Genomic DNA, 17,653 nt, shown 5'->3' with positions numbered 1-17,653 from the left:
ACGGACACACCAACTACAGGAAACTAGTTGTTTAGCTCTGTCAGCGCCGGTAAACAGCGCCATCGGCGGCGCAGAGCCAGGAACGCGCAAGCGCCTGATGGGATATGGTTGTCCTTCGCAACACCCGTCAACCGTCTACCGTTGCCCTGCCAGCAAAGACAAGAAAGCTCATCGGCCTGCGCACGCGCGCTCCGCGATGCTCATTGTGCCCGCCCTTCCCTTCTTGATTGACACCTTCTTATGCTGAGCCTGAGGGAGGGGCGGAGGAGGAGGAGGAGGAGGAGGTGAAAGAGGAGGAGGAGGGCGGGGCGCGGCTGTGGGCGGAGTCGGGACGGAGCCGCGCGAGCGCAGTGGCGCAGCCGGCAGGAAGCCGGGTGCGCGGGGGTGGGGTTGGCGCGCGGGGGCGGGGCTCGGGCTGCCGCGCATTGTGCAGCGGCTCCCCGGCGCTGCAGGCCCTTGTCCGGTGCGGTTCCCGGGCATGGTGAGCAAGGGGCTGCTGCGCCTGGTCTCTTCAGTCAACCGCAGGAGGATGAAGCTGCTGCTGGCGATCGCGCTGCTCGCCTATGCCGCCTGTGAGTGCGCGTGCGGTGGGCGGGAGTCCATTCATTCCCGCGCGGCTGGGAGCTGGCGCTGCGGCCGAGCGCAGTCTGTGCAGGGCCGGGAACCGGGTTCCCGCTTCCACGAGGCTGCACTTTTTCAGTGGAGACGCTGGCCGTCTTGCAGCCCGCTTCCGCGTAGGCCCGGCGTCGGACTTGGTGGCTGGTGGAGGGGCCTGTGCCCCGGATGCGGTGGTCATGTTCCCCGAGACTCCGGCCGACCTCGCTGCCCCCGCCAGCTCGTGCTGACCTGAGGGGCTTTGCTGTCCATGGCATCCGGGGAACCGGCCCTGGTCCCGGCCAGCGATCCTGGAGAGTGCCGCTCGGGGACACCCTTGGGTACGGTGCTGGTTAAATAGGATAAAAATACTGTAACTATTGGCAGAGTCTCCGCTCCGAGTATTTTCTCCGCGGAAAATTACTCAGCAGCCGAGTGTTGCCATCTCCGGTGGATGCTGTGTTGCCATGCTCCGGTGTCCAGGCGCACAGACCCTCCCTCCCACCTCATCCCCCGCGCGCCAGTACCCTTCAGCGTGTCGGGACTAGGGCCAAACCCAGGAAGGAGGCGTAGCATAAGGGACCTGGCAGGGTGGGTAACTGGAGAGGGGCCCTCGGATTCTCAGAGAGAAGGCAAAGTCCTGGTTTTTTTTTTGTTTTTGTTTTTGTTTTTGTTTTTAGCTGTGCAACGGGGATATAATAGCTGCTATTAATACTTTACCAAGTACCAAAATTGAGCCAAAAATAGCTCTCAGCGTGAGTTCCTTCTGAATCCTGGCCACCCAGATAAACATACGCAAATGAAAACTGCTAAGTGATTGAGTTTCCAGGTCTTGATTCCCAGGTGAGTAGGTTCTTAGGAAAGTGAGTTCAGCTGATGGGATGAAGAGGTAGTAGGATAAACTACAGCTCGATGTTCCTGGAGGAGGAGCCAGGAAGCTCTAGAAAGGCTTTTGGTTGCTAGGAGAAGTTTTAGGTCTGGGTTGTTTGGTATATCTGATTAGTTTCTGCAAGGAAGGAAGAACTGGCCATAGGTGTGGTCTGTACTGAAAGGAGATGATATTCAAGAAGACCCCTTACATAGTGATTATTACTGTGATAATAATAATGCCTAAGTTAGCTGAGTGTTTAACTGTATGTCTAGTACGATTCTTATCCTGCCATGGTTAATATTATTATTACTATTTTATGGCTGAGGTAATTAAGAACATGAGAGACTAGCACCTTTATTAGTCTTAGAGAGCCAAGATTCATTCCGGCCTGGAAGGGTGGACAGCAGTTTCAGTGCTGAATTACTTACGGAGGGCTTCCAAGATGAGACGTAGGTGTTTACAATTACTAGGTAGGGAATTTATGAAGCTATAGCAAGAATTTTTACGAAGTCATTTATTTGACCAACACATTTCACTTGGTCTTTGACATTGTCAGTTGTGGCAGCAAGGCACAGCATGGAGTGTAGACACATCAAGCTTTGCCTTGATGGTACAGGACCTAGGCCTATAATAGTTCAGCGCAGGGTTCTCACATGAGTGCATCAGAGTCGCACAGTAGGTTTTAAAACACTTTGTTTCATATTCAGCAGGTCTGGGATATGGCCTGAAAAATTTCCGTTTCTAAGAGCTTTTCCTAAGATGCTATTGTTGTGCTTTAGCGAAGATTTTATTTATTTTTGTTTTGTTTGTTTGCTTATTTGTGTATTTTGTTTTACCTTGTAGTCCAGGGTGGCTTCAGATTCTCAGCAATCCAGAGGACCTTTTGAGGGAGATACTGCTTTGAGAACTATTTGCTAGGAAAGAGAAAGACATGAATCCAGTAGTCATGTAACTAAGGTTAAGTTTACAAACTGATGTGATAGGAGGGAATGTTCAAAGTTTATGGCAGGGACTCCCAAGTGAGAACAATTGGGTATGTTGGTTTCCCTGAAAAACCAGGATGTGAACTGAGAATGAAGGCTATGTAGGAATTCACAGGAGAGAATGTTTCCAGAAGGAGCAGCTCTTGAAGAGGTCCTGTGGCAAGGAAGAACAGTGTTCTGAAAGCATGGAATTGCAGCACAATAATGAGGCTACTCAGGCAGGCAAGGACTGGAGCAGGGAGGCTAGGGAGGTCGTGGTCCAGCTCAGAGAATGGGTTCTGAATATAACTATGAGAATTTAAAGGCTAGGTTGGAGATAATGTTAATAGACTGGTTGTGCTAAGTCTGAATTGCTTTGTCACAAAAATGTTACAGAGTTTCTGATTGGTTGTAACAGGTTGTTGAAAATGTAGTCTGGTGGTCTGATTTCTTTTTAAATAGAGTATCTTTTATTCTTTGACAGTTTCACATACATGTAAACAATGTATCCTGATCATATACACCCCAAGTCACCCTTCCTCTCCCCTGGATGCTGCAAACTCCTCATGTCTTCTTTTTTTTGTTGTTAGTAACCCACTGAGTCAGTTTGTGCTGCCTGTTCCATGTTGACCCTCTTGTTAACTTGATCTTGCATAGTGAATTCATGGGTACAGTGTTTGTGTCATGTCCTAAAGACAGCATTTCAGAGCACTCTTCTGCATCCTTCAGCCCTTTGGTTTGTTCTTTCCTCCTGTTTTCTAAGATGTTCCCTGATGTTGGGCAAGGGGTGATATAAATGTCTGTTTAGGGCTGAGCACTTGTCACTAATTGCCAGCACTGTGACCAGATCTCTCCATTAACTGCAGAGAGAAGCTTCTCTGGCCAATGTTGAGGCCAGCATTAACCTGTAGATCTGAGCATAAATATTTAGAAGCAGTTTGATAACATGTCCTCTTATTAGAACAGAACAACAGTATTAGGTTTGCCCCTGGAACCTACTTCTGAGCCATGGGCTTTAACCAGGTTTATAGCTCTAGATCTGAATTCATTCCTGTGGAGCAGGCTTCAAATCAATCCAAAGCAGTCGGCTACCCTCTATAACTTTTGTTACATTGCAACACTGGGCACATCTTGCATGGAAGGTTGGTATTATAGCATGAGGGTTACCTGCAAGGATACCATCAATGATATTCCCCCCACAGCGGCTTGTGTGACACCTTTTGCCACTATGAAATGTAGTTAGCAGGGAGAACAGTTTCATGTCGTTTCCAGCTTGATTTTTCTATGTCCTGCAGCCAAAGTGTGTTGTCTTCAGTGTTATAATCTAGTTCTGGTATGCCTGTGATTTCTAATCTGTTTTTCCTTATTAATAATCCTACCTTCCTGTTATAATAGAATTTCACTGTCACCTCTATGTAACAATACACAAATATTCCCAATTATAACACCTTCCTTTTAGTCTGCTTTCTAGAAATGTTTTTTCCCCCGTTCTGTGAGCAGAGCTCAAGTTCTCTGAGCCCTGTTCTTTCTTCCAGCCTTTACTGTTCTTGCTCTCAAGTAACTTCTATGCCAGAGCAGTTTGTATGTGTTTCCTTAGCCTGACTCAACGTTGCACTTGAATTTTTTTTTTTTTTTTTTTTTTTCCTGCATGATGTTCCCTAGCCTTTGTATCAGGCCATGTGGTATTTAGGGCAGTGCACATTGAGAGAACCCAGTAACTTCCCAAGGGAGTGAGTTGAAATTCACTGCAACCTTCAGGTTCAAAATGTTTATCCATAGCATTTTTTTATTTTCAACCTGGATAGAACTGGAAAAGATCTGATGAGTTTTTGCAAGGCTTGTAGTCAGATAATCTCTGCAAGGTGAGTTGACAGCTTCTTCTGCTACCATTATACTTAGCACCCTGCTCTGGCTCATAATTTTGATGGTTTTGGTCTTACTCTACTTCTGAATTTTATGCTTCTTGACTGTTTCAGAGGGAGCTGAAACATGACTTCATTCTTTGGAAAGTGATTAGGTGTTTTGTTTTCTTTCCCCTCTACCATATACTTGCTGACCCCATCCCCATGTCCATATAGTATATTTGAGATCATTTGGTGTTTATATGTGTGACTAAATGCTACTGGATGGGAGCCATGCCCTGTGTTTTTGTTTTTGGCTATTTCCCCTGCCCCATTTTAAATGTAGTTCTTTTCTCTGTATTATGACTGATCCAGCCTGATTTTTTTCTGCCAGTTGTCTGTCTAGACTATAAGTATTAGGGCATCCCTGTAATGGCACCTTCCAGAAGTGTGGCTGGGTATATAGGCTGCTAAACTCAATTTTTTTGGCTCTGCCTCCAATCAGGCACTTTCACACTTTATCCACAGTGCCTTTTTTTTTTTTTTTTTTGCCTTCATATTTAGGGACTGAATGAAGGTAGAATTCCAGAAAAGCATTTTTTTTTCCAGGTTTTGGAAGCATTTTCCATTCCTTCTCAGCTTCTAGTATTGTTTGAGAAGTGTGAAGTCAGTTCTAATGTTTCTGGAAAACATTAGGCTCTGCCTTGTGCCCTTAGTAGCCACTGTTGCCAACCTACAGACTCTTCTCTGATAGCATTATCTCTCCGCTTGGTGGCCTTGAATAGTGGCCATTTCCATGGCCTGCCAGGGACAGAGCAGGCATGGTGATCCTCACCTTTGGGGGAGTGTTCTGATGTGAAAGCAAGCTAAGTTGTTGCTGTTTGTTTCTCTTCTTCTGGTTTGGCAATTAGCCATGTTCAAGATGATGGAGCAATTCAATTCCTCTCCATCTTTTTTTTGAGACTGTCCTTTCACTGAACCTGGAGCTCACCGATATGGATAGATTGGTTGGCCAGCAAGCTCAGGATCCTCCTGTCTCTCACTCCCTGGCATTGGGATTATATAGACATGCACTGCTTTGCAATCTCTTTTACCGTGGGTGCTGGGGATCTAAACTCAGGCCCTCATGCTTGTATCGTAAGCAACCACTGAGCCCTCTCCTCAGTCTGTTTTTGTTTGTTATAGAATCCAGTAAAGATGTACCCGTTGCATTTCATTTGCTATGTCTCGTAAATTCTTAAATGAATGGCCTTATTCACACATATGTGTACACACACAGATAGACACAATGTGTTTCTTATTACGTTTAACTTTTCTGAAGGATTTATCTGGTTGCTTCATTTTTTTTTGTTAAATTTGGCTGCACATTTTGTTATGGACTGGCGCTATAGCTCTGTGGCATAGTGGTTGTCTAGCACCAAAAACAATTTTCCTAATTAATGCTTCTAATTGATATCACATTGGGGATAAGCAATGTTGGGTTGGTTCTTCTGTTAGTGATGCCAAACCTGATGAACTGGAAGGGAAAGCTGTCACATTGCTTCACTTACAAGTGCATGTCCAAAACATAACTGTAGGTGATTCTGTAGGTACCTAGTTCTCCTGCCTGGTCTAGTGTTTATATGGGGGGGGGGGGAGGTGCAGGTTATAGTTTTCTAATTTAGTTAATCCATCTGCACTTACTGTTATCTTTCTGTTGTTTCCTTTTTTTCTTACTCTCTGTATTAGTTTCCAGGGGGTAGTTGTTGTTGACCACATTAATTGTTTTTAGAATAAGAGAAATGCATTCTGCCATCTTGTTAAGATGTGTGAGGATTTGTTGAGGATTTTTATTGATGTGTAGCAATCCTCTGAACAGTGCTATATTTTTCTAGACCAGTATCTTATGGGGGATACTGCTGTAGTGGATAGACTTCTGTACAGGCTTCCACAGCTTTGTGAGAAGTGCCTTCACCCCAAGATGTATTTGTAATTCTTTGAAATTTTATTTTTGTTTAACTCAAGTGTGAAAACAGGAGTTAAGAGTTTTCTTTTGTAGGTTCTTAGATTCATTGATAAAAGTACTTAAAAATCGACTCAAAAGGAGCCCGAGGACCATAGAGAGAGGAAAAGAAATGGGCAGGCAAGAAGTAAATCCACAGTTGCTGGGAAGAGAGGGATAGAAAAGAGGAAGAGAAAGTTGTGAAAGTAGGTGGGCTCATCAGAAAAGGGCTGTGTGCAACTGCACTGCATTGGTTGGGTTTCTTTTGAGACAGGGTGAACAGTACCTGTAGTTGCCAAGGATTTGGGCCAGTAAATGGAAGTAGAATGGGGGAGAAAGAAGTTATAGGTTATGAGTTAGACTGCAGAAAGCAGTTAAGCTTAGCAGTGAAGCAACTTGAAGGATGAGGGGGCAGGGGCAGGGTGTTCGGAGACAGTGAGAATGCCCAGAGTATCTGGGTTGGCAAGCTTAGGGTTTTGGACAGTATCCAGAAATCAGAGAGAGAAAACATGTTACACTTGAGCTAGAACGCCAACAAGCTGGCTGTCTTAGAGGACTTTGTAATTAGGCTGGGTAAACACCTACATGGAGGGAAGGACTCTGGAATGTATGTATACATATATCTCATTAGTTATTTTTGTCAACTTTCATGAAGGGATGGTCTTCTGGCTAAGTGATTGACAGGCCCATTTGAATTAACTTTTTAAAAATTTTATTTTTATTAATTACAGTTTATTTACTTTGTATCTCACCTGTAGCTCTCTCCCTATTCCCCTCCCAATCCCCTCTCTCTTCCTCTTCTCCACCCATACCCCTCCCCCAGTCCACTGGTAGGGGAGGAAGACCTCCCCTTCCATCTGATCCTAATCTGTCAGGTCTCATGAGGAGTGGGTGCATTGTCCTCCTTTGTGGCCTGGTAAGGCTGCACCCCCCTGAGGGGGAGGTGATCAAAGAACAGGCCAATCAGTTCATGTCCAAGATAGTCCTTGTTCCCATTACTAGGGAACCCTTTTGGACATTGAGCTACCATGGACTACATCTGTGCAGGGGTTCTAGGTTATCTCCATGCATGGTCCTTGGTTGGAGTATCAGTCTCAGAAAACAACCCTGTGTCCAGATTTTTTTGGTTCTGTTGCTCTCCTTGTGGAGTTTCTGTCCACTCCAGGTCTTACTATTTCCCACTTCTTTCATAAGATTCTCTGCACTCTGTCCAAAGTTTGTCTCTAAGTCTCAGCATCTGCTTTGATGCCCTGCAGGGTAGAGTCTTTCAGAGGCCCTCTGTGGTAGGCTCCTGTCTTGTTTCCTGTTTTCTCCCTCTTCTGATGTCCATCCTCTTTGCCTTTCTGAATGAGGATTGAGCATCTTACCCAGAGTCGTCCTTCTTGATTAGCTTCTTTAGGTATACAGATTTTAGTATCTTTATCCTATATTATGTGTCTAATATCTGCTTATGAATGACTATATACCCTGTGTGTCTTTCTGCTTTTGGGATACCTCACTCAGGATGACCTTTTAAATTAACTTTTGAGAAAACAGTTAACAGTGTCTTTGTAATGTATAATTTGGAGGAAGTTTGGAAGGCTATGTTTCTACCTAGAGCCAGAGATGGGGTTCAGACTTCTTGCTGTTGGCGTCCAAATGCTATGCCAATGTAATCTAGCCACCTTTGTTAGTTTGAATGACAATGACCCCTGTAGGCACGTATATTTGGTTTCATATGCTTGGTTTTGAGTTGGTGAAACTGTTTTAGGGAAGGATTAGAAGGTGTGGTCTTGTTGGATGAGGTGTTTGACTGGGGGTAGGCCTTGAAGTTTCAAAAGCCCAAGCCATTCCCAGTCTTTTGCTCTCTCTGTCTCTAGATTGTGGATTAGATGTAAGCTCTCAGCAGCTACTGCTTTAGTGTCATGTCTGCCTGTTTGCTGCCATGCTCTCCACCATGCTGATTGTGGATTCACACTTTGAAACTATAAGCGTCCAGTTAAATGATTCCTGTGTAAGTTGCTTTGGTCTTGGTGTCTCTTCATAGCAGTAGAGCAGTAACGAAGATACTACCTAACACTATTCCTCATAGTTTTAATCTGTACTTTTCTTGTTGAGTGAGCTGAGCATCTTTTCAAATGTTTGAAAGCTATAGATATGCCTTTTCTGTTGAGTTTTTAGTACACATTCCTCTTATTTGTTATAAATGACAGCATCTCAAGCCTGGTTTGGTAGAATATAAGGTTATATTTGTTTTTGTTCTGGGTTCTTGGCATAGTTTTTGTCCTAAACCCTTGAAATATTCTGAATGATGGGAATGTTTTCTGCCCCTTCATAACATACTCAAGTTTATGATAGTGAGTTGGTTTAGCCTGTGACCCTAGGCTGGTCACAGGAAGACTGCTTTTGAACTGGAAGTTTCAGCCCCACTCACTAGACATATGATTGCTGAACAGTGAGCTTGGTACAATGACATTTGAGTTTCCTGGTTGGATTGGTGAAGCTCCTTGGAGGGCATGGGAGAGGCATGGTTGCTACCTAGTTCTCCTGACCTTGGCTTATGTTGCTGCTTCATTTGACTGTTTCTGGCTAAATACTTTACAAACAAGCAGGCAAACTAGTAATTATAAACAGTGTGCCCTTTGAGTTCTGTAGCTACTCTTATACTGGGGGAGGGGCCACAGAAACTCCCATTTGCAGTTGATTGGACGTATAGGAGCCCTTAAGTCACAGATAAGTCTTTTAGGTGGGAATAGGTCCATGGCATAAAGCTCTTTGCCTGTGAGATCTTGGTGACAGAATAAATGGATTTGTTGGGAACCTGGGTTGGTATTTAGAGAGTTGAGGAGGGCTTAGGATCTGGGGCTCTCCAGTTTCCAAATTTTCATGTCATTCTTTAGAACTTGGTCAAGATAGAGAAACAGGCCACCAAAATCTGAAGGAACAGGGCATTCTCAGTATAAGGGCAGCATTCAGCTGATGGACGGCATTTGTATATAGGAGTTGAAGGTAAAGGGGAACCTGAGCAAGAGCTACAAGAGGCAAGGAATGAGGAGCCTGAGTTCTGGAAGATCGATGGGCTGTCTTAGTTCAGGCCTCTCTGCCCTGAACTTTGCCTCTCGTGGATGCTGCCTGGTAGTGGTAGACCTACTAGTGTGTTTCAGCTCTGGCATATGCTCTACAGGGCCATCGCTGTGGACTGACCATGGTCTGGAATTCAGATGTTGAGAAAGTGGAGTCTTGGGAAGTGATTGAGTTCTCGGGCATACAAATGTCCCAGAGAACTGGTTTACAAGCCCACCATGTAACCATATGTTAGGAACATGTTATCTGTGAACCTGTGAGCTCTCATAAAACAAAAGCCTGTTTATCCTCACAGTTCTTTGCCTTCGAACTGTATGAAACACAGCTTGTTTATATATAAGTCATGAAGTCTATGGAACTTGGTCACAGCTGCCTGACTCATTCACACAAATCCAGGAATGTTTTCTGTGAAGTTGCAGGGCTCTCATGAATAAGGTTCTAATTACTGACACAAGTAACCAGATTCTCTGTGTGCACTGGACCCATATTCATACCACCTTTGCCTTTTGAAAATGTCTTTATATGCTGCAAATACTGTGGTTTTAAGAGCATCTGAGAGAGTAGACTTGACCATCAAGGCAAGGAAGGCACAGTCATTTAGGGCTGTCTCTCTTTTTTGAAAGTGGTTTCATTTGTCATTCAAGAAATTCTAACTTGGGGCAAACCTTGCTATTTTCCTTAGAAAATGCCTGTGTTCTATGCTTTTCAGGGATAAATACTTAAAACCTACAGTGCAGAAAGGCCAGTATGTATAAAGAACTGAAGGCTTTTATTGATGAACATTATGGAAACAAAGGCATTGCTGGGGTGAGTTTCACATGAAAGGGCTTGTGGGCCAGAAGGGCAGTGGAGGCTCTAGAGGCTCAGGATGACTTTCAGATTATTGACCAGTTTCTTTTGCCTTCCTGGTTTAGCTATTTTAAGTTTCTTTAACCAAAATATATAAGTAAAGTATATCAACAACAGAAAACATTTGGCCTTCTTCAAATAGTCTTTTTGTTTTTTTCTTTCCCAGAGGGAGTCTGAATGTACTAGGAAAGAAAAACAGTGTTGTCAGGGTGCTGAGATCTTACAGTGTTATTCTTAGTATATTTGAACATTTTTATAGCATTTTCAGAAACTGAAAACAACATGCCAGTTCTCATTGACATAATTACTGTAGGTGCCTGGGTTTCATTTATATCTTTGTTTTGAAGAAGCAAACAGGCAGCTCGGTTATGTCAGCAGCAGCAGATCGGAGGTATGGGGATAGCTCAGCTCTAATCATGAGAAAGAATTCTGTACCTCGGATGCCTACGGGAGCTAAAAGGTAGGCAGGTCTTGTGAGATGATCATGAACTTTACTCCAGTATACCTGAATTATTTAAAAGGCCATAATAGCTCACCGAGCTTCTTAATATGGTATAGCCCCCACCCCCACGTGCATACTCTACAGTGAGTTGAATTGGGGATATGCTTCATTTTATAGATGGCAAAATTGAGGCATACAGTAGTTACACATTTAGCCCTGGTTAGTCTGGCAGTGAGTCCGTGTTGTATCATATAGGGGCCAAAAAATTCCTATGACATTTTTTAGCTTTTAGGTAAGTTGATTTGTTGTTTTAAGATTATGATAAAATACACATAATAAAATTTACTACTTTAGCTGTGTGTGTGTGTGTGTAAGTGTGTGTGTTGGGATCTGGCCCAGCCTGTGTTTTAATAATTTCTAAGTATATGGTTCAGCATTGCTAAACATCATCACATTATTTTTAATCCAGTCCCCAGGACATTTTCATGTTCCCCAACTGATGCTATGAACCTGTTACATAGCTCCCCCAGCCCTCCCTCCAGCTCCAGGAAGTTATGTGTTTTTTATCACCATAGAAAATGCTATATGACCATAGTGTGAACTTCCTTTTCATGTATTCATATACTGTGTGTGTCTGGCTTATTTACTTAGGTTCATCCACATTGTTACATGTATTAGAATTTCCTCCTTAAGTATGAGTGATATTCCATTGTGTTCATTCATCACTTTCTGTTTATTCATTCATCTGATCATTGTAATAATAATAAAAATGTCACATACAACAGATCTGGAATGAAGAGATTTAATGTGTGGGGATGGGGAGTGAGGAGAGAGAGACAGAGACATAGAGACAAAGAGGCAGTGGGAGAGCATAGAAGAGAAAGAGGAGCATGGTAGAGGGGGTTCAGAGAGAAAGTCAGAGGAGGGAAAGGGAGAGAAACTGAAGCAGAGAGAGTGCAAGAGGAAGATTAGTCTTTTATATCTGGTGTGCAGCTGAAACGTGTCTGCAACACACCTGGCATCGGCACATGATGACATCATAGGTTGCTAGGCAATCTGGAAGCAGGCTGCCTATACACTAACAATCATAAGTACTCAGGTTGCTTCCACCTTATTACTGTTGAAAATGATGCTGCATGGGCATTCTAATAGCTCAAGACCTTGTTTCAATTCTTTTTTTTTATTATTCTGTGAGAATTTCATGATGCCTACTCCTCCCCCTAATTTTTTTCTTTTAATACAATTTTATTTATTTTGGTGGTTGTATATACAATCTGGTGTGAGTGTGAAGGTCAGAGGGTAACTTTTGGGGAGTCAGTCTTTCTATCTTGTTTTAAAGGCCTCTTGTATTTTCTGTTGCTGCTCTGTATGCCTCGGCTAGATGGCCCTTGAGCTTCTGCACAAGTGCTGCTATTACAGCTGTAAGCCACCCCATTTGCCTTTTTCAAGTGGATTCCAGGGAGCTTTTGTGCCAAGCACTTTTACCTTTTGAGTCATCTCTCTGGATCTAGTCTTTTGGGCTCTATAGGTAGGCTACATGGTAATTGTGTTTTAAGTTTTTAAGGAAAAAACTTCATTTTTTTCCCACAGCAACTAAATTGTGTTCTTCCCACCACAGAGCTAGAGATCCAACCCTTTCTTATGTTATGGCAGCCATCCAGCAGTCCTGAACTAGGTGTGTAAGCTTTTCATGAGATGAATCCTGAAAGAAACGTTACTTTGAGGCAGCTCTAATGGGTGCAGACAGTACAGGAGGGAGCAAGAGGTACAGTCAGCTGTGTGAATTTGTGGATTCCTATTAGAGCTCAAACCAACCATGGATTGAAGACATTAAAAAAATGGTTCTGAACATACTGATTTTTTCTTCTGAGTCCCCAAACAAAAAGCATAAATATAATATTTACTATTCACGTTGTATTAAGTAATCTAGAGATGTTTCAAAGTGTATGTTAGCTTATATACAAATACAAGAGGAGGGGGACTTGAGCATTTGTGAATTTTTCATGCCTGAAAGGAGTCTTGGAATCTTAGCACTATGGATGTCAGGGGAGAACTAGATTTGGTTAGATTGAATTTGGAGGTATTTTCCTTTCCACCTGCTCTTTCCTTATTGGTGGGCTATCTAGCAGCCTTCTGTCTTTTTTCACAGGACTTTTGATGTGGCTGAAGAGGAGGAGGGGCCTGTACAACTGTGGTGGTCCTAGGTGGTGTATTGTCAGTTTGTCCGGATCAAATCCTCCATAGCCTCAGTTCCCTCAGTTCACTGATAATGGGATGGCACGTTCTTTGACTCAAGCAATAGTGATCTGTTTGGCTACTGTGCTCTGTGTCTGCAAGACCCTCAGTTATTCTGGGTATTGTGGCAATGAATCTGCTTTTTAAAGAGATACATTAAATTTACTCCTACCTTTGACCTGCCTCATGATTGTAATCCCTTCCACTCCCTGACCTGGAGCCTACTGCTCCCACTACTCACATCCCTTTCCTTCCCTCTCCTCTGCTCCTTATTCTTGGTCTCATCCCTTCTCTTGCAACACTCCTATTTTTACACACATTTGACTCTCCCTGCCCCCCTGACTTGTTAGCTTGATTTCCAGGAACAACTGTGTTGCATAGGGTCTGTCCATATTGATGGTCACCCTGTGGAAAATGAGTTTAGAGTGCCTCCTTACTTAGGGTACAGCCCACTGAGGGTTATATTTGTGAAATGAGGGACAGGTACAAATTGTGCCCCTGGGTATTTGGTTTAGAAGTGGTCATCCTAGACCCCTTTCCCTACATTCTGGCTCTCTTTGCCCCAATGAACTCAAAATGAAAAGATTGATTTAAACATTCAAAAATTTAAGACTATTCTAAATTTCAAGAAAATCTACAAATAGAAAACTAGCTACTCTGTGTGTGAAAGGTGGAAGTACAAAGATATTCTTAAATAACAGTGTTCGTGTTGATCTGAGTGTTCTGGGTTTGGTTGGGTGGCAGCGCCCCTTTAGATCAGGAAGGGACAGTTGAATTTTTTTTCCTTATGACTAGTGCTCCCACCTTCCCCCTTCTTTCTTTGCCTCTGTAATCCTAAGACTGGATCTTTAAGGTTGTTCTTAAGCCCTGTCTGTGGTGGGATGGTGATACAGGTGGGAAACAGTGTTTGCAGCTCTGTTTGTGGTGTTTGTGGCCATGTTCTGCATCAGCAACCTGACAGATAGGTTGGACTCCTGCCCCCCCCCCACACCAGGTACTGTCTTCCACTTCTGTCTCTTTAGTTTGTACCCTAGAATGATTAGGCCTGGTGCACTTGAGCTTTGTGGGTACCAGAGCAATAGGGAGAGCAATGCCTTAATAACTTCTCCCACAGACCTTGTCTGGTGCTAGAGGAACAAAAGGAGTTTTCTTTTCTTTCTTTTCTTTTCTTTTTTCTTTTCTTTTCTCTTCTCTTCTCTTCTCTTCTCTTCTCTTCTCTTCTCTTCTCTTCTCTTCTCTTCTCTTTTCCCTCCCTCCCTCCCTTCCTCCCTCCCTCCCTCCCTCCCTCCCTTTCTTCCTCCTTCATTCCTCAATTTCCATTTCAAAAGAAAATCTAGAGAGATACTGCTCCTTTTGTAGGGGAGGTATATTTTCATTCTTTGAGAGATAATATTGCCACATGTCTTTAAGGTCATCCAACATCTGTTTAACCAGCAAAAGCCAGAGGAAAGTGTGATTGCATTTCCTAAACCGCCCAGGCCTCTGTTGGTGTCTGAGGCACCTTTGATAGGGTAGAGGAGAGTTTATACTCCTTATCACTTAATACTTATCTCTTGACATTTACAAAATCAACTCTTTGTTGTTTGTTTTAGAATGAGCCCATGTAGCCCAGAAACTTGCTATATAGCCTGACTGGCCACAAATTCATGGTCCTCCTGCCTCAGCCTCTGAAGGTTTGAACCACTATGCCTGGCTTTTCAAAGTAGTTTTGCTTTTTGGAGATGAAAAGTTGGTAGATGTGTTCCTTTCTATTTTTTCCTACTGTCTTCACCAAATTTGATGTTGTTCTCTAAATTTTCAAATGTAAAGACTTGGGATATGTATTTGTTAAGAGGAGATTCCACAGACTAGAATTTTGAGTGTGATGCAGGAGGGAAATATGCCTGAGATGGACGGGTGTCCTGTTGCAGATGTCAGGAATGATTGGTTCTGTGGCAGAGATTTGCACACAGAGTTCTAGCTCTGAGAATTAGTCACATAACTGTTATAATGCTCATTCCCAGTAAGCTTTTTCTCTATAGGCCTGTTACTGCTGAGCGCAAAGTAAAGTTGGGAGCCAGACTCCTAGTGTTAAGGGCAGTTTGCAGCTGGGATAGAAAGGTTCTGGGCTTATGGAAATTTTACATACACTTCTGAGATTTTGTTTTAGTTTACAATGTCAACATTCAATTAACCCAGGACACGTGGAAAGTCTCTTCCCCTTCTAGCTAATCCAGTTGCCTACCCTGTAGGTGTCTGCATGAGTCACCCAGGTAGCTTTCTTTGCATTTTGTGTCTCTAAAAACCTTTAGGTACTTTTAATGTGCTGATGGCTTTAGTTCTGTGATTTGCCATCTTTCTGTAAGGAGGAAAACTTTCCATGAAGAGCACATCTCATTCATCTGATGGTTGCACAGAACTTAGATAGGTGTATACCCTCCTGTATCCTCATTTAAATGGAAAGAAACCTTTGCATGAGTGGAGCATGAGAGTTCTGCTTCTGCAAACTAGTTCTTACAGTGTTCAGGACTAATAATGAAACCATAGCTTAAAGCCTGCCTTTGGTTCCAGTCTCAGCTGTTTTAAGGTTCTTTTTTTTTTTAAATTTTATTTATTTTTATTTTATGTGCATTGGTATTTTATCTGCATGTATGTCTGTGTGAGGGTATAGGATCTTGGAGTTATAGACAGTTGTGAGCTGCCATGTGGGTGCTGGGAATTAAACCTGGGTTTTCTAGAAGAACAGTCAGTGCTCTTAACCACTGATCCATCTCTCCAGTACTGTATTAAGGTTCTTGTTACCATCTGTAATAGTTTGAGTTCTCTAGAGAAACACCCCCACACACACTATAATTATAAAACAAGTCTATCAGATCAGCTTAATCAATACTCTGGAAATAGTAATAACAGCTGCATCATACCATAGAAGATCAAGAACTTGGTATTTACTTGGTTCAAAAGGCTGATGCCCCAGCAGTCCCACTCTGATCCCACATTGGCAGGCAGGAAATGCCAGTTCTAATATCTGAGAAGGAATCATCAGCAACAAGGTAGTTTAATTGGATAGGAAGAGGCAAGGCCAACTGTGCAAAAGGCAAATGATTTATTTTTCCATGGCTTCTTTACCTACCTGAAGATGCTGCCCACATTTGGTGTGTGTCTTCCCACATCAGTCAAAGGCAATCAAGACATTTCCTCAATTGATACTCTGCTCAGACTTGTGGGAACTTGACATTTAAAAGTCATCATACCAGGTTCATTCTTTGCTAGTTCAGTTTTCATTGTGTAACCTACATTGTTTATGTGCAGGTAGTTCAGACCTGTACATATGTGTCCTCCCTGTGCAAGTGAGGGTTCTACAAGTGAACAGATGAAGGACCCCAAAAGAACATCTTAGGGGCCAGTCATTTGGGATCAGGGAATGCCAGAAGAAGAGGAAGAAAGGATTGGTGGGCCTTTGTGAAGAGAATATTAGGTGTTGTGTGATACCCTGGAGATGAGGCCAGAGAAGTGGTGGCAGAGCCTTATGACAGAGGGTTCGTCCAACAGCTTGCTTACGAATAGGGGCATAGGAGTTCTGGGGTATACCTGTGTGGTAAGAAATGCCCCTCATAGTCTGGGGCATTTGAACACTTGGTCCTCAGTTGGAGATACTGTTTGGGGAATTTAGGTGATGTAATCCTATTAGAGGAATTGTGTCATTAGAAAGACTTATGCTGCTTCTATTTTGCTTTCTCTCCTTGATGTTTATAGAAAAGGATTTGAACTCTCAACATTCTGTTCCTGATAACATGCTTGTCTCTTCCCCCACCTTAATGGACTCTTATTATTCTGGACTTGTAATTCCAAATAAACCCTTTGTTCTGTAAGTTGTTTTGGCTATAGTACTTCGTCATAGCAACAGAAAAGTAACCTGAATTTGGAGGGAACATGGGGCTGCAGTGGTCATGCAGGACCTTGCTTTGCTAAGTATAGGGCAGTGGTTTCACATAATCAGCTGCCCCAGATCCTGCACAGTCTCGTGTCTGGGTGGTAACAGAAGGAACCTCAGAGTCCCAGGAATAGCTGGAACTCTGAGATCAATGTACATGCACAAGACTCCCGATCACAACAGGGATGTGGGAAAGAGTTTTTCCACGGTAGCTCTTTTTAATGAGATTGCTGGTATCAGGCGGCAGCAGAAACTTGGGAGTTCCTAAAGCTGGAGGTGATACCAAAGTGTTGCAGCCCTTTGGTTAAGCCAGTTTGCTAACAGCAGAGGGTGTTTGCCTGGTCGTAACTTAGGGATGGGTGGTAAGTGGTTCTCAGTGGTCGAACTTCAACTAAGGCAGCTATGGCTGCCTGGCTGGAAGCTAAAACTGGGATTCTAGTGCCAAATCTTTCAAAAGGAGGCAAGTTCTTTTTTTCTCCAGAATAAATGGCAAGTCTCAGACGATCTTTGGTGAAATAGATGGTGAAGGCCTGTTTATTTCATGTAAAATAAGGACTTACAAACTTTGGGCAGTGGGAAGGATTTCAGGAGTGAATGTTTGATTTCCTGGGGCTAGGAGTGCCAGGATGCTTCATTTACAGGTAGCAGCACAGTCCTATTATAAGGAGGGGAACTTGGTACTTAATTATCCTATGGGCAGTGAGGGGTGGGGGAAGAACTCTAGGTATAATTAGAGGTTTGGAAAAAGGTCATTAGCTGAAAGCTAAGGTACCAAGACATCTCATTGGCATGGGGAGGGTATTTTAAGGAATTTCCAGGTGGACATTGAACGGGTTTCTTATTGGGAAAGGGTTTTGTCCTGGTAATCTCCCTGGAGGGCTATGTGATACTCCTTAGAGGATCTG

At 43.3% G+C, this 17,653-nt stretch overlaps 1 protein-coding gene across 4 annotated transcripts in view; it reads left to right on the top strand.

Moving 5' to 3' along the window:
• The first annotated feature begins 386 nt into the window (after positions 1–386).
• Uxs1 (UDP-glucuronate decarboxylase 1) overlaps positions 387–17,653 on the top strand; it is an 86,031-nt gene continuing 68,764 nt past the window's right edge. The window contains exon 1 of one of the 4 annotated variants that reach the window (XM_060369977.1): positions 387–572. In XM_060369977.1, coding sequence (XP_060225960.1) covers positions 479–572 — 94 coding nt within the window. In that variant the 5' untranslated portion in view covers positions 387–478. Of the gene's footprint in view, positions 573–1,418; positions 1,438–17,653 lie in introns of those variants that run through there. The other 3 variants (XM_021654260.2, XM_021654261.2, XM_021654263.2) reach the window with 3 other exon arrangements.

The sequence above is a fragment of the Meriones unguiculatus genome, chromosome 16 (assembly GCF_030254825.1).
Source record: "Meriones unguiculatus strain TT.TT164.6M chromosome 16, Bangor_MerUng_6.1, whole genome shotgun sequence".
Taxonomy (NCBI): Eukaryota; Metazoa; Chordata; class Mammalia; order Rodentia; family Muridae; genus Meriones; species Meriones unguiculatus.
Note: the sequence above shows the minus strand (reverse complement) of the source record. Positions and strands in the feature narration are given on the sequence as shown.